The following is a 16,421-nucleotide window of genomic DNA, read 5'->3' on the forward strand; positions in this document are numbered from 1 at the left end:
TAGGGATATTCATAAATTACACCTAGAATTCCATAAAGGAACTATACTAAGTATGTTCATATCCATCTTTAGGTTAACCAAAAAATGTGGAAGACAGTATGCCTTACACATTTCATTCAGCATTTATAGCACCTTTTGTTTCTGGCTTTCTAAATATACTAAACAGGTACTCTCTTGACATGGGTACACAAGCCAGACAAGTTTGGGGTAACCTAGACCAGGAGGAAAAGTAGAGTTAGGAACAAGGATGGGCTCCAGTGCCCCCTATCCCCAGTGATTTCCATGTAGAAAGGATGTTGGCCACCCTGGTAACCAGAGGAGGGACGCATGGTTGGATCTACTTCTTCCCCCAGATCTGATCTTTTGATCAGAAGAAAATTTAAAAGATGCCTTCATAATGACTATACCTGTCAGTTGCGTGGAGCTACATTGAAGATTTTTCTGAGCCTGATAGATTTACAGTGATATGCAGCTGCCTGGGGAATGATGCTGGTGGATGCATTCTCTGGAATGACACACACTCAGCTAAAGGTGGTTTTAAGGAAGACCTTGGTGGAGAGCCTCATAGATTCCTGCAATCTCGATGTCCGAGGGGGTGAGGGGGTATAAAGAGGACCTCTGCTTTCTGCAAGTGCTGTGATCCCTGTCGTTGTCTCAGATAGCAGTGTTTGGTTGGGTCTCTGCCAGCTTCCTTTGGGAACTCCCTCTGAAAGGGGTATTATACATCCCCAAATTGGTATTAAGGATCACACATGCCTGGTACATAGCAGACATTCAGGACATGAACTGGGAACATTTCTTGTCCTTCAGGAGACAGAATCTCAGTAAGGGTCCTCCCACCTGTATCAAGCAAGCAGGTGCTGGGCTGGACTCCAGCATGGAGTGGGATTGGGATTGCAATCCAGCCCTCGTAGGTGCAGTCTAGAGGAAGCCCCTACCCGTGGCCACTAGGCCACGCTGTCGGAGCTGAGAGAAGCAGCTTCTACTTCCTTCTTGGCCGCCTAGTGACTGTGTGACCTGGGGCAGATGAAAACCTCTTCTCAGGGTCTTGGTAGGGAAATCATCTAATTTCTCCTCTAAACTGGGACATTTGAGAGTAAAAAGGGTGTTGTAACACACCAGATAATCACATAAACCAGGGATGCTGCTGAGCAAACCGGGCCCGGTGACCCTGGACTCATCGTTACACGGGGTCTGTGCTGATAGTGCTGCTTCCTGACCGGGTGCCAGTCTGCTCCTCCAGTTTCCCTCATTTACAGAAGCAGTTTGCATTTCTGCCTTTAGCATACAAGCTCATTGTCTCACAAAGATGCCTTCAGCTGCTTGGAAGAACCCATTTCTCTGTGAGCTCCATTATCCCACATCACTGCTAAGGCAGGGACTCCCCCGCCACCCCCATGTTTTGACCGCTGGATGAGACCTTATGGTGACTGATGGCACACACTGTATTTTTAAGGGTCTGTGGAATTCAGCACTGCCCTCTCACTTGTGCAGGCACCCCAGTGAACATTCCCCGTGATAAGGCAGTGCCCTAGACCTCAACAAGGATGCTCAGGCCTCCTGGAGGTCTGCACAGAGCCACCATTCTCCAGGCCAAGCCTAGCAACCAGGGTTGTCAATGAGCAGCCCTAGGTGCCTAATAGTGGTGTTTATGAATGCTTGGAGTGTGCCCATTTAGCGCACAGCCCTTTTACATATGAAGAAACTTGGGGTTCAGAGAGGTCTGAAAAGCTGTCAAGGTTATCTAAGGAGAAGACAGAGAAGCTGGTATTTGGACAGAGGACCTTTGTGACCATGAGGTCACAAAGAGTCAGACACAACTTAGCTACTACTGTAAAACAACAATCACCCTCATTCTGCTTGGCCAGAGTTTCACAGTGTTGTTGCTCAGTCGCTAAGTCATATCTAATTCTTTCCAACCCCATGGACTGTAGCCCGCCAGGCTCCTCTGTCCATGGGATTTCCCAGGCAAGAATACTGGAGTGGGTTGCCATTTCCTTCTCCAGGGGATCTTCCTGGACCAGGGATGGAACCCATCGCCTCCTTCAGTGACAGAAGATTCTTTACCACTGAGCCACCAGGGAAGCTCTTCACAAAGTGTGCCAATGATATATATAAGATAATTTTGGGTTACAGATGTTATTTTTTTTTAAGTTTATATTTATCTGAACTAGAAAGAAACTGCAACTGGCACATAAGACCTGTGATTTTGCTTAGGATGGAGCTAAAGCATATGTTTAAATGAGAAAAGGTCAACTTTATGAAAGTATTAGTAAGTGGACCTAGTACCCCTGAAGGCAGGCTAAATTTGGAATGCAGGTCCTAGCTTTGATTTGTAGTATGTTGTGTGGCTCTGGCCACAGCACTGGAGGCAGAGGGTCTCTGAGATCGTGGCCTAAATAGCTGTGCCCTGCTTCATGTCTGCTGTGCCACTTAGTCCATGATCTTAGCTAAGTTGGGAAAAATAATGAAGTGACCAGAGAGTTCAGTCTGAAGCTAGATTGAGAACAAAAAAGAATCCCAGAACAAGAGTACCATTATAATCCTATAATTCTGCTTGAATTGACTGTGGCACTGATCTGGGCCTTGCCAACTCTATTATATTTACTGAGCACTCAAAGGTTTCCAGTCAACTCCTATATTATTCTCTGAAATTGAATTATGAAATAGTAAATATTCCTACTACACAATTTTTTTAAAAGTATACTCACAGTTGCCAAACACTTTCCATTTGGTCTGAGTTCTGTTAGTCTTACAAATCCTCTAAAAAAATATCAACTTCCATTTATACATTTATTTAAAAATAAACTTTTGGATATTTTTCTTTACAGTGCACAAGGTCAAATGAGAGCACATTATTTCTGGGCTTCTTAAACTAGGATACATATTAGGAGCGTGGGGTTAACCAAGATAACACAATGTGTTGTCCTAGAGAATATAATTAATATAACAATACCTGCTAAAGGAAAAACTTTTTTGAATTACAATTAATTATGGGATTAGAATGCACCATTTATATCATTGTTATGATAAAACAGAATTAAACCATTTCAATGTCATGACTGAAGGAAGTTTGAGAAGTTTTTGTTAGCAAAAAAGCTCTGTGTGTGAAAAATGCAAAGCAGTATTCAAACACGTCATTTCCAGGTTTCAGAATCCCTTTGCACCCACGAAGCCAAACAGCTTCAGGGCTTATGTGCATAAAGTTTCATTTCCTCAAGCCTTTTTAGAAGATGAAATATGTATTAATAATAATGTATGAATTCTCTCAAAGAAAATATCTTCTTAGAGGTTGTCTGAAAAGGCCTCTCTCGAACTTAAAATTTCTGCTTTGTCAAAAGGCAGAATTCTGAGCTCTAACAGTCCTCATGAAGGACTGTCAGAGCTTCTGAAATCTCAAATTAATCACAACAAAGCTCCCTATATGGCTGAACCTAATTACTGTAAACAGTCTCCTGTGACATTTCTTTTGCCTTGATGTTCTACTGATCTGTTAGTTTAGTTTGATATTTTAAGTCTTCTGCTAACTGCTATTTTATCTGCTTTAGAGATATTTTATTACTTCAGTGAATGAGGCCAATATTAGTAACAGATTCTATGAACAAAGCCACTATGTATGTTATTAGCAGGCCTGGAGCAAAGAAACTACAATTCCATTCCCATTTCCTTTTCTAATTCAAACTAAGATGTCTTAAATATGCCTGCATACCCCATTGTGCCTAGCAGTAGACGGTCAGGAAATGACTTCTAAATTGGATTAACCTTCCAGTTTTCACTAAAATACATTATGACTGTATTTCAGCTGAATCTAGTCACCTGCATCTCTTTTAACTCACCTCCCTAAAATGTAGCTACATGAGGGATCTGCTGAGCACATGTCTGAAACTCCTTATTCCTGCAACTCAGTAACAGTAGCTAGTAACAGTAGCTAACACTCAGAGAACTTATTCTGAGCCAGGTCCTTTTCTAAGTCTTTATGACTTTAAAACCCATTTATTAACTCATGTACTCCTCACAAAAACTCCTGCAGGCAGGTACTATTCCTATTTTACAGACGGGTTAAGTAACTTGCCCATGGTTCCCTCAGCAGTGTAGGCTGTTTCTCAGGTTTGATTTAATGTCAATCCATTGTTCATGTGATGGTCCCACAAATGCGATGTTTGCTTATATTCCCACTATTGAATTCTTACAGAAAAATTTGCTATATGAAAGCAAATGATGTACTGGGAAGCTTTAAAGTGTTATATCAAATAGCTTATTAAAAACTACTGACATATCTCTACTAATAAAGGGTCAAAATGACAGATAATACAATTTAACCCTCACTCTCTTCTAACAGGCAATGATTTGGAAAATGAAATCTATTTTTCTGGAAGAGTGATGGCATTCTTTCCACAACTACGAAGGAACTCTCCCTACTGTCACATGAAATAAAAGTGAAGTGCAAGCCCTTTCCCTGAGGACGTTTTAACCTGATTTTCTTCTTCCCTCATTACACTCAGAGACCTAATCTGAACTGCTGGCTGTCCAAATACTGTCGGTACAGAATGCCGTATTTCAGGCTTTAAACTATTTTCCTTAAGTTCTCTGCTTTCACAGTGAAATACATGTACTTCCAGTATAATCTTTGCTGCATTCTACAATTTTCAGCAGGTAGAAAAAATCATAGACATGGAAACTTACCACCCCTCCCCCAACGTATTTCAGTTTGGAAACTGAAGTTCAGAGAAAGTCATAAAACTTCAATTTAAGAAAGATTTATTGATTGCCTATAGTGTGCGTGGTCCTCTATTAGACAATGACATTCAGGTACAAAACAGACATAGGCGCCCTGGCCTCAGGTACCTTATGATCTAAATTAGTACAATACAGATTAGGAACAGTAGACAAACAAGGTACATGTCAACTTCCTAGAATCAACATTCAAGTGCAGTAATTTACGTAATCCAAAATGGCATCTACTTCTAAAGTCATTTATAAAATGCATTTGGCTTTGAAATCCACAGCAATTCAAATAAGAAATTAAGTTCCACTGCAGATAAAGTCACACAGATGCAAATACACTGAAACTCTTAAGAGCCTTATTAATGACTTTTGTTATTCTGGATCTTCTGCTTTCTTCTTATTATGGTTCGAAGCCTTCGCAATACCAGTTTATCAGACAGAAGCATGTCATCTTGTTGTTCTAGATAATCTAATAAATTTTCGGTCCATTCAAGTGCAGCTTTATGGCTGATATGCTTCTCTGGATTCAGTTCTGTTTTTCTCGTCTTACTGGAAGGCTTGGTCTCGGCAGGCCTGGCCTGGTCCTCCACACCTTCACTGTCAGTTAGGACCTGACAGCTTGAATCATTACTCCGAGAGTCAAACCACTGATCAATATTCTCAAGGTCAACATGTTCACAGTCTTCTGTGTTCTGTAAAACTGTTGCTAAGTTAGCTGCTAAAATGGCTCCTTCATCAATGTTCATGCCTGAATTCTCTTCAGTGCCAGGGAAAAGTTTTTTCCATGCTTTGGTTATGGTACTTGACTTTATCATGTTCCAAGCTCTTGACACTTCATAAATTGCATCTAACACTGTCAAGTTCTTCCAGAACATTCTGGGGTCAGTTCCTTCATCCATGTATTTCTGGAGAAGTCCTGCTCGGTAGTATCTTTTTACTGTGGCTAGAACTCCTTGGCTCATAGGTTGAATGAGACTTGTGACATTTGGTGGTAAATATTTCACAATTATTCTGCCATCATCTGAACTCAACAATTCTTCATTTGGATGTGCTGGAGGAAAGTCCAAAAGGAGCACTGCTTTTTCTAGAAGCCCCTTGGATTTCAAATGCTTCTGTACCTGTGGCACAAAGTATTTTTCAAACCACTGTCTGAAAACAGAATGTTCTATCCATGCACTTTTTTGACTGAAATAAGTGACAGGAAGGTTTGAAAGGTCAGCTCCTTTGAATGCACGAGGTTTTTTTGCTTTTCCCACAACACAAAGATTAAGTTTGTGTAAACCAGTGGCATTTGCACAACACATAATAATGATTCTCTCTCTGCTTGATCTATAACCAGAAGAACTTTGCTCAGTTTCAAGAGCTAATGTCCTTGATGGTAGACATTTCCAGAACAATCCAGTTTGATCAGCACCATAAATTTGTTCTGGTTGTAGATTCTCTCTCTCAACGAATTCCTGAAAGTTACCACAAAACTCACTGGCAGCAGTTTCGTCTCCTTTTAATTTTGTTCCTTTACCAGCAGCCTTTGGAATACCATGGCGCTGCTTGAATCGAGTCAGCCAGCCAGAGGATGCATTAAAATCACCTTCCATCCCCAGAGCATCAAAAAAGAACTTGGCTTGTTTTGCACAAATCGTTCCCGACACTGGAATTCCATCTGTTTTCTGTTGGTTAAACCACTCTATCATAACTCTGTCAAGTTCTTCATATGTGGACGACTTCATAGATTTACGTTTGGATACCCCACTTGTAGGATCTGAACTGTTGGCATAGTTTATTATCCTTTCTTTGTTCTTTTTAATATCACGAACTGTGGATTCACCAATTCCATATACCACGGAAAGCTTTTTGAAAGAGATGCCCTCCTCCAATTTCTTAATAATGTCAAGCTTGTCCTTAATTGTCAACACCACACGCTTTCGTTTCCCCAACATTGTACCTAATATTTTAGAGGATTACTACAACAAGACCTTTAATAAGTTAGATTTGGACACAATGAGATTTAAAAAATGGTGTTTTAAGATCCCTTTCCTGCCCCACTAGGACCTAGATGGACAGTGTGTTGGCCAATTTCCAGGCCAAGCCTATGTGACTCTCTTCACTTTGCTCTTTTAAAATTTACAAACTCAAAACAACAAAAACTAGCTCCAATTAATCCTATCTTCTATCTTGCTTCTCCTAAATTTAAGATCTTTTCATGAACTGTAATCTCAATGGTGATGATAATCCATACTGTATTAGCAAGGTCTCTAAAACAGTCCTATTGTGTACTTAATTGTTTTTGCCATCCTATGGGTGAGGCTCTATGTTAAAGGAACTAAGTCACTGGTGGACGAATTTAGAGAAATGTGCTAGGGAACAAAGTTTTTAAGACAGGACTTGCAAACTTAATAAGAAATTATAATGGGAAAACTCACCCCCTGACTGCTGTCCTTGTCAGGCAGTGCACTGTATGGAATGCTGCCTCCCCGGGCAAGGACTGCTACAGGTTACGCAAGAGAGTGATAATGGAAATCATAGGCAAGCAGGAGAAGGCAAGCTGAACAGAAGTGAGCAGTGCAAACAAGGCTGAGAGTGGACAAGCAAGAAACTCCGTACTTTAACACGACACAAACTTCCACCTAATGTGTTTGGCAACTGAAAAGGGAAAAGGCTGACCAGAAGTGGTGTCACATGATTAAAGAAAGCGTAAAAAAAAAAAAAAAAAACTTCAGTGGCAGAAATCAGGACTCATGGTAGAGACTATGGGGTGGAAGGCTCAGTGAAGATGTTACGATAATCCTGGTGAAAGATGATCCTCGATGGGCCAACAGAAGCAGTTCCTGTCGGGGGCTGTATAGGCACTCCAAGCCTCCGAAAACCTAAAGGAAAATACCAAAAACATTCTTCGTTCAATATCAGGGTCTGTGGCATTACCCACACCTATCCTGCAACTGTGTTGAGAAAATTAACGCCTCCTATGAATGTGATGGCTAAATACAACAAACACTGCTTTGGGGCATTACACACACAGTGTCAAGGAGCGGGACCTGAATTGCCTACCTCCTGAAATTAAGAGGTCAGAGAGCAGCCGTGTTAGCGAGGGCCTTTCCCCGCAGAAACGCGGGACGTCTTTGCTCATGGAGAGGGAGCCCGGATTCCTCCGTGGTCGCCAGCAACCAGGATGTCACCACCGAAGCCAGCCAGCGAGGGAGAGGGCGCTTGGCCTGGGGGACACCAGTCCACGGGCCGGGGACATCGCTCTCTGCCTGACTTCGCGGCGACCAGACCAATCTGAGAGCAAATGGAGTCTCCCGAGGGAGGCTGACACCGGCAGCGCGGCGGCGGCAAGAAGCGAGCGTCGCCGCCGGAGCCGGAAGGCGGGGGATTAGGGGGCACGCGCGCGCCCCCGCAGGAACGTTGTGTCGGCGAGGGGGCGGGGCCTGCGCGAGCGAGCGCGCGCGGCCCGGGGGCGGGGTCTCGGGCGAGCGGGTGAGAGGAGGCGGGCCCAACCTCCTTGGAGTCTCAGGGCGTCGCGTGGCTGCTGCTAAGGGCCGGGCTGCTCCAACCTGCAGACTGCTTCGCCCGCCAGCAGGGAGCGGTGCAAGCTCACCTTGTCTTAGCCCTTTTCCCAGTGTCCCGGCTCTGTGGGCGAGGCTTCCCCCCACTCTTACGGGGAATAAAAATCGCACCCTCGGAGGGCTCGCGGGAAAGCTGCGCCGCCTCGGGTGCCTTGAGCGCGATGCGAATGGGGCAGGGCGAGCGCACGTGGAGCTTGTTTACAAATAGCGGCCCGGGCGTCCGCGCCTCGCAGCGCAGACTCCCGGGAGTCCCCAGCCCGCCCGCCAGGACAGGACGAGCCGGAGCAAGAATCCCGAGTCAAGGTATAAGCGGGGGGACGCGGCTGCTGGCCGAAGGCAGGGAGGCTGGCTCCCCGTGGGGAAAGGGGTCAGGCGAGGACGTAGGGCTGAGCTCTGCAACATCCATCCGAGCGAGCCCCGGAGAGGTGGGCGCGCCGCCGAGGGCGGTCAAACTGCGTATCCGGTCGCCTTCCTGCTGGGTTGCTCGCGGGTGAAGTCTCAGTCTCTGTAGAAGCTACTCTTTGAGAAGCTGACGGAGCCCGGGAGACGGGAGAGCCTGTGGGAAGCTCCCTCGTGAATTTCATGCCGCTCCCTTCACTCTCTCTGCCTCTAGGTAGAAGTAAGGGAATTTTAACAAAGACTCCCTTGGTTGGTTTGAATCCGAGATACACTACGTTTCTATTTGGGCGTTTTAAATGAATCAGTTGCGGACACCTGTGCCGTTATAACCGCTGCGAGGGACCGTGCCTTGCCGGCGTGGCGGGACTCGCTTCCCCGCAGGGCCGGGAGCCTTCCCTAGAGAAGCGAGCGGCTACACAGTCCTGCAGCACCTGTTTACCGAGGGCACGCCTGTAGCCTGTCCTTTATTACTCTTTTTTTTGGTACAATTTGAAAAAAATGCAAGTCTTTTAGTTAAGCCTCTCGAATTTCTGAACATAAATGTCTAACCTTTTTCGTTCACATAAAGTAGCATAGTAATTAGTCATTTATTTGCAAACGCCACTTTGTTGCCAGAATGTTTCAAAAGGGAACTGACCTGAGCAGTCTTACTGCGGAGATGATTTTAAGGCTTCTAATTCTCTGACTTCCTCACCCAAACTGCTCATTTTCCTTCCTCAAAATCACAGCTTTTCCCCATCTGACGTGTTGGAAAATCTTTGATCTCCTAGTTATACTGAAGTTGTAAGTGGTTTTTGACAAATGTCTGCTTTTCCTCTCCCTCCCCTCATGTCTTGGTCCACTATATTGGCTAAAATGAAACTTCGTGCTAGTTTAGTATCATGTTTTAAAGTTAGCCTCTTTTCTGTGATAGCTGTGGTGGAGGTGTTTTAGTCGCTAAGTTGTGTCCGACTCTTGCATCCCCACGGACTAGACTGTAGCCTGCCAGGTTTCTCTGTCCATGGGATTCTCCAGGGAAGAATGCTGGCGTGGGTTGCCATTTCCTTCTCCAGTGATATTTAATAAGAAGCGTGACAACAGGTGTATCTGAGGTATGAAACATTATTCATTCCTCAGAAGGAAAGGGAGCTGACATTACATGTAGCCAGAAGTTAGCCTGGTTTTCCCCTCTCACAGCCTACTGGCCCCATAATATTTAAATAAAATGAACTCTGACTCTTACCTCTATCCCCCTCTATCTCTGGGGTTTCATTTCCTTCCAGACACCTCTCGGATCCTCTCTGTTTCTGCTGAATTCTCCAGCTTGTTGGTGTCTTATCTCTTATAGCTGTTCCCTTTTCATCACCTTGTGTAAGTTCAAATTTGGAACATAGCCCACATTTCTTGTTTTCCTCAAACACTACTTCGTAGGAGACCCTTGTCTGCCCAAGACAGCTTTAGACAAGATTTTTTTCATCTAACAGACTTGTTCCTTTTTTGGAGGGGAGGGGTCACTAATTGCAGTAGATACATCAATATATTAGCTATAAGAGTAGGGAGACCTTAAAATAGAATGCATGTTAGCCTTGTTTTATTAAGAGACTGGCTGGCCATAGGGAACTGCTTACTGCCAGTTCTTTCCATTGAGTGTCACAGCCTTGCTCTGTCTTGCTGTGTCGTCCTTCCCTTTTCTCTCCAGTGTTTTTCTGTCTCAGGGTCCCTTCTGTCCTTCTCTCTCAGCCACCTGTGAAATCTTACAATTCTTCTTCCTTTATTACACAGAGCAACTTTATATTCTGTATCTGTTTTCCAGTTGTCCCTTACCCTAATCAAAAGACACGTCACTCCTTGTGGAATTTTGCCACCAGTATGTCTTTCCTTCTGCATATATGCAGTCTCTCCTAAATCCTTCTAATAGTAAAGTTTGTGTTACCTCTGTTTTATGTACAAGGATGCAAAGCTTAAAGAAATGTATGAATGTATCAAATATAGGTTGTTGAATGGAGATTAATCTGACTTTGAAGCGTGTTCTGCCCACACTATCACAATTGAAGTATTAACTCAAACACATGAAAACAGGAAAGTAAACTTGTGGGGTTTTTTTTTTTTTTTTGAAAAATTAAAGTCTCAGTCTATTAAAATGAAACTTTTGACAATAACCTACCAAAAAGGCATTCTTGCTTGAGAGTACTTCTAAGTCTGCAACTGAGTTGATCAGACACAGCATTTGGTTTATGGAATGTGGGTTTTCTTAAAACTACTCCAAATCACCTGAAAGTGGCTTATGTTTCTGACCATTTACAAGCCCTAAATTTATTCTTAATGCATAATAGTATTGCAGTGGAATAGGAGACCTCTAGAATAAATTCTTGATTTTATAGGCACTGCATTTTAGGTTTCCATTTAGTTCATCACTAACCTCATGCACTTGGAAATTTTTGTTTGATACCTGAAATTACTCCAGTAAGCTTAGGATGAGGACATGTTAACATCATTCCATGTGTATTAAACTGATTTAATATCAAGTAGTATTTCTCTGTTAATTGAAATTTTTACTGCCAATGGGAAATCTGTCACTTTCAAAAAAATGTACTGTTACCTATTTTAAGAGACATAAAATATTAAGGGGAATTTTAAACTAAAAAATAATTTGGGGTTGTGTTTTAGTGCTAACAAGCTGTGAAACAAGCTCAAGCTGGGAGTCAGGTAGAGCTTATTATAGGATTTGGGTAAGCTGGAATCAAGATTGCCGGGAGAAATGTCAATTACCTCAGATATGCAGATAACACCACCCTTATGGCAGAAAGTGAAGAGGAACTAAAAAGCCTCTTGATGAAAGTGAAAGAGGAGAGTGAAAAAGTTGGCTTAAAGCTCAACATTCAGAAAATGAAGATCATGGCATCTGGTCCCATCACTTCATGGGAAATAGATGGGGAAACAGTGGAAACAGTTTCAGACTTTATTTTTCTAGGCTCCAAAATCACTGCAGATGGTGATTGCAGCCATGAAATTAAAAGACGCTTACTCCTTGGAAGGAAAGTTATGACCAACCTAGATAGCATATTCAAAAGCAGGGACATTACTTTGCCAACAAAGGTCTGTCTAGTCAAGGCTATGGTTTTTCCAGTGGTCATGTAGGGATGTGAGAGTTGGAGTGTGAATAAAGCTGAGCATGGAAGAATTGATGCTTTTGAACTGTGGTGTTGGAGAAGACTCTTGAGAGTCCCTTGGACTGTAAGGAGATCCAACCAGTCCATCCTAAAGGAGATCAGTCCTGGGTGTTCTTTGGAAGGACTGATGCTAAAGCTGAAACTCCAGTACTTTGGCCACCTCATGTGAAGAGTTGACTCATTGGAAAAGACTCTGATGCTGTGAGGGATTGGGGGCAGGAGGAGAAGGGGACGACAGAGGATGAGATGGCTGGATGGCATCACCGACTCAATGCACGTGAGTTTGAGTGAACTCTGGGAGTTGGTGATGGGCAGGGAGGCCTGGAGTGCTGCAATTCATGGGGTCGCAAAGAGTTGGACATGACTGAGTGACTGAACTGAACTGAACTGAAGGTGATTTTTAGAGACATTTAAAGAAAGTGAAGGGTCTGTTCTTGGTTGGGTGCTTTTAGAAAGCAGAGGCAATTTTACTATTAGGCATCTTCATTTTTAGCCCAGAAGCCAAAGGAACAGGCTTCTCCTCATTGGAGAAGAAGCAGTCATCAATAAAATGAAAGTTTGTACTTTGAAGTCTCTTTTAGCTGTAAAGTTATTTTACTGTATATTGTAGACAAAAGCTTATTCATTTTTATTATAAACGTTTTCTTTTAAATTAGTTAAAGGGGGGAACACTTTCCCACTTAAATTTCTTGCCCCAAGTGTGAGGTCAGATTGCTCATCAGAAAGTCCTTTTCCTTAAAAAAAAGAAAAGGTTATGATACTGAAAGGTGACTTATAGTCTTGTGTTGTATAGATGCTCAGTAGGCTTTTATGGCTTCCCTTGTGACTCAGCTGGTAAAGAATCCACCTGCAATGCGGGAGACCTGGGTTTGATCCCTGGGTTGGCAAGATCCTCTGGAGAAGGGAAAGGCTACCCACTCCAGTATTCTGGCCTGGAGAATTCCATAGACTGTATAGGCATGGGGTCACAAAGAGTCGGACGTGACTGAGCGACTTCCACTTTCAAGGGGCTTTTAAACTTAATTTAGTTTTCCATATTTCTTTGTTGGCTGGCGGTAGATTTTCAGCTGATAGGCAGTATAGGCACAGATAAGAGAATGAGTTCCTGGGAGGGTAGAAAAGATTTAATAGGGTCAGAAGAGGGAAAATTGCTGGTGGAAATGTTAAAAGTTAGGAAAGCAGGTGGATATAAATTGAAGAACCAGTGAATTGCTGATTGATGTCAACAATGTGGGTGGGGAATTTGAGTGAGATTACACACTGCCCGCCTTATGTTTCCAAACTTGCCCAGTGTCCAGCTGTTTGCTAAAGGAGCCCACAGTTTTGTCAGGTGGATCAAATCAGGTTTATTGAGAGCCTCCGGTGCCTCCCTCTCCCTCTCCATGGCAAATGCAGCGTCATGGTTTCAGGCTCCTCATTCTTCTTCTTTAGCCTACAAAGTCTTTTGCAGGCTACAAAGTTTCTAGTTTGTCCCCAAAGCTGAGTTTTTCAAGATTCCTTATACCCTATGGATGAGAATCGCCTGGTGTGTGACTTATAGATTCTGGCACCCACTTCCAGGATGAAGCTCAGGAATCCTTATTTTCGGTGAGCATCACAAGTGTTTGTAATAGGCTAAAGATTGAAAGCCTTATACATTGACAACCACTGTGAATGAGATTCCTCTCTCAAAACATTCTTTTGGGAGAGTTTTTCTTTTCTCTTCCCCTCCTACCTTCTTAAATTATATGCAATATTTGAAGGAAGATATAAAATACAGAAAAAAAAGGAAACAAGCATACCAATATTCAGAAATAACTACACTTAATATTTTGGTGTGTATCCATCCTCTTTCATCAGTGTAATTATTATATATGTAATGTGTGTATGTATATGCATGTTTCAGTAAGAATTTGAAGTTATATACATAAATTATATACATGTGTTTATTAACACATTATAAATATTTTAGATATTGTTGATTCTAATCAACCAAATACCGTCAGAAACACATCTTTGCCCAGTTGGGCTTACTACTAAACAGAGAGTCTCAGAAAAGAGGGAGTCAGGTAGAGCTTATTATAGGATTTGGGTAAGGTGATTTTTATAGAGATTTAAAGGAATTGAAGGGTTTGTTTTTGGATGGGTGCTGTTAGAAAGCAGAGGCCATTTGGCTATTAGGCATCTTAATTTTTACTCCAGAAGCCAGAGGAACTGGCTAGAGTCCTTGGAGAAGAAGCAGTAGTCACTCTTACTAACCTGGAGAGGAGGGTGTTTGATCATTTTTGTGGTAACATAGCTTTCCCCTTCTTTCCTGGTGAGATTTTCTGTTCAGGCAGGATTAAAGAGTGATCTTGTTTTTGTCTTGATTGATTGCAGTCATGGAGAATCCTTCTCTAATGTCTATGAAATTAATTACATTCCTCAGGGTAACACCATACTTACCTTGTTCAAAGCTTTCAACACATACTCGAAGGCTCCAAGATTCAAAAAAGTTTAAATAATAATTATTAATTCTTTCAACCTTGAAGCTATCCCTAATGCAACTGGCTAGTCATTGTAGTTCTACCTTATGAGACTCCCTTATGCTTGAAGATGATAGTTATTAACGCCTCGTGATGGTGTTCATGAAACTCAGTTTTGATCAATTCTAGAAGTTTCTATCACCCAAAAGAATACCCCCTTTCCCTCCATCCCTCCGTCCTCTTCCTCAGCCCTTGGCAACCACTCGTCTTTATGGATTTGCCTATTCTAGGTATTTCATATAAATGGAATCATACAGTGTGTGCCCTTTGTGACTGGCTTCTTTTCCTTTAATCAAATGTTTGCAAGTTTAATCCTGTTGTAGCATGCATCACTGCATCAATTTATTACTGAATAATTGTTATATGGATACCCTGTGTTTCATCTATCAGATGATGGGCATTTTGCTTGTTTCTACTGTTTGACTATTATGAATAATGCTGTTGTGAACATCCAAGTACAAGTTTTTGAGTGCACATATGTATTCATTTCTCTGAGGTGTACCACAGATTGGAGTTGCTAGTTCATGTGGTAACTTTATGTATAACCCTTTGAGGAGCTATTTTCTAAAGCAATTCACCATCTTATAGTATGTGAGGACTCAATCTTATTCAGACTGCTATAACAAAATACCACAGATCAGGTAGCTTATATACAACAGAAAGTTATTTCTCACAGTTCTGGAGGGTGAGAGGTCTCGAACCATGGTGCCAGCAGATTTGGCCTGATGGCTGGTTAGGACTGACTTCCTGGTTGACAGATGCCTTCTTGTCATGTCACCACTTGGTGGAAGGGGTGGGGGATCTCTGTGGGTCTCTTCTATTAGAACCTATTAGTGAAAGCTCCACCCTCAAGACCTAAGCACACCCCAAAGGTCTTGCCACCTCAGGCTGTCATATTGGGCATTAGGATTTCAGCATAGGAATTTTGAAGGGACAAGGACTGTCAGACCACAGCAGGCTCTAGTGTCTTCACCAACACTTGTTACTGTCTTTTCTGTTCACAGCATCCCAGCAGATGTAAACTGGTATCCGGTTGTGGTTTTGCCTTGTATTTCCCTTATGGCTCATTGGAGCATGACTTGATTAGCTTATTTACCAATTTCATATATCTTTTTTTTGCAGTGCCATCTATTCAGATCCTTAGTTCAGTTTTTAATTAAATCACAATAGAGTTACAATAATAAGTTTAAAGTATTACAATTTACTGTTCTTCCACTGGCTTTCCTGGTTGTTCTTAGTCGCTCAGTCGTGTCTGACTCTTTGTGAGTCCATGGACTGTAGCCCGCCAGGCTCCTCTGTCCATGGGATTCCTCAGGCAAGAATACTGGAGTGGGTTGCCATGCCCTTCTCCAGGGGATCTTCCCAACCCAGAAATCAAACCCAGCTCTCCAGAATTGCAGGTGGATTCTTTACCATCTGAGCCCCCAGGGAAGCCCATGAATGCTGGAGGGGGGAACCTATCCCTTCTCCAGGGGATGTTCCTGACCCAAGAATCGAACCTAGATCTCCTGCATTGCAGGTTACCAAGGAAGCCTGGCTTTGCTAGAGAAGAGACATAAAGAACTTGCTGACGAACATCTCTATATCTAGCACAACTGATGTGGACAATATTTTTCATGATATGCAGTCACTTAAGGATTCTTGTGATAAATTCTGGCCATCTAGTCAGAAGAAAAAATTATGACTTGTGGATGAAATTAGGCGTCCTTTTATCTGACAAATCTATGAGCTTTGGTTTGTGCTAAATTGCTATAGCTAACTCCTTTTGAATTTCTTGTATTTTTCTTTCTCTTAGTCATTCATTGTGTTCTCTTTAGTTTTGTTTTAGTGGTAACTCTTTCTATATTTGGAGAAGGCAATGGCACCCCACTCTAGTACTCTTGCCTGGAAAATCCCATGGACTGAGGAGCCTGGTAGGCTGCAGTCCATGGGATCACTAAGAGTCAGACACGACTGAGCAACTTCACTTTCACTTTTCACTTTCATGCATTGGAGAAGGAAATGGCAACCCACTCCAGTGTTCTTGCCTGGAAAATCCCAGGGATGGGGGAGCCTGGTGGGCTGCTGTCTATGGGGTCGCA

General features: G+C 42.7%; 2 protein-coding genes across 3 annotated transcripts in view; one reads left to right on the forward strand and one right to left on the reverse strand.

The window, feature by feature from the left end:
• Positions 1-4,741: 4,741 nt before the first annotated feature.
• On the reverse strand, positions 4,742-8,109 carry TIGD2 (tigger transposable element derived 2). The gene is made up of 2 exons (XM_061419710.1): positions 7,771-8,109; positions 4,742-7,589 (listed from the first exon to the last, which is right to left on the reverse strand). The coding sequence occupies exon 2, from the start codon at positions 6,660-6,662 to the stop codon at positions 5,085-5,087; it is 1,578 nt and encodes a 525-aa protein (XP_061275694.1). The 5' UTR covers positions 6,663-7,589; positions 7,771-8,109; the 3' UTR covers positions 4,742-5,084.
• A 125-nt stretch (positions 8,110-8,234) lies between these two features.
• FAM13A (family with sequence similarity 13 member A) overlaps positions 8,235-16,421 on the forward strand; it is a 337,557-nt gene continuing 329,370 nt past the window's right edge. The window contains exon 1 of one of the 2 annotated variants that reach the window (XM_061419687.1): positions 8,235-8,591. The gene's annotated coding sequence lies outside the window, so the exon portion shown is untranslated. The remainder of the gene's footprint in view (positions 8,592-16,421) is intronic. The other variant, XM_061419691.1, reaches the window with a different exon arrangement.

The sequence above is a fragment of the Bos javanicus genome, chromosome 6, assembly GCF_032452875.1.
Source record: "Bos javanicus breed banteng chromosome 6, ARS-OSU_banteng_1.0, whole genome shotgun sequence".
NCBI lineage: Eukaryota > Metazoa > Chordata > Mammalia > Artiodactyla > Bovidae > Bos > Bos javanicus.

Bases quoted from the DNA above. Each gene is read 5' to 3' on its own strand.
- TIGD2 (XM_061419710.1), bottom strand. From the start codon at position 6,662: ATGTTGGGGAAACGAAAGCGTGTGGTGTTGACAATTAAGGACAAGCTT.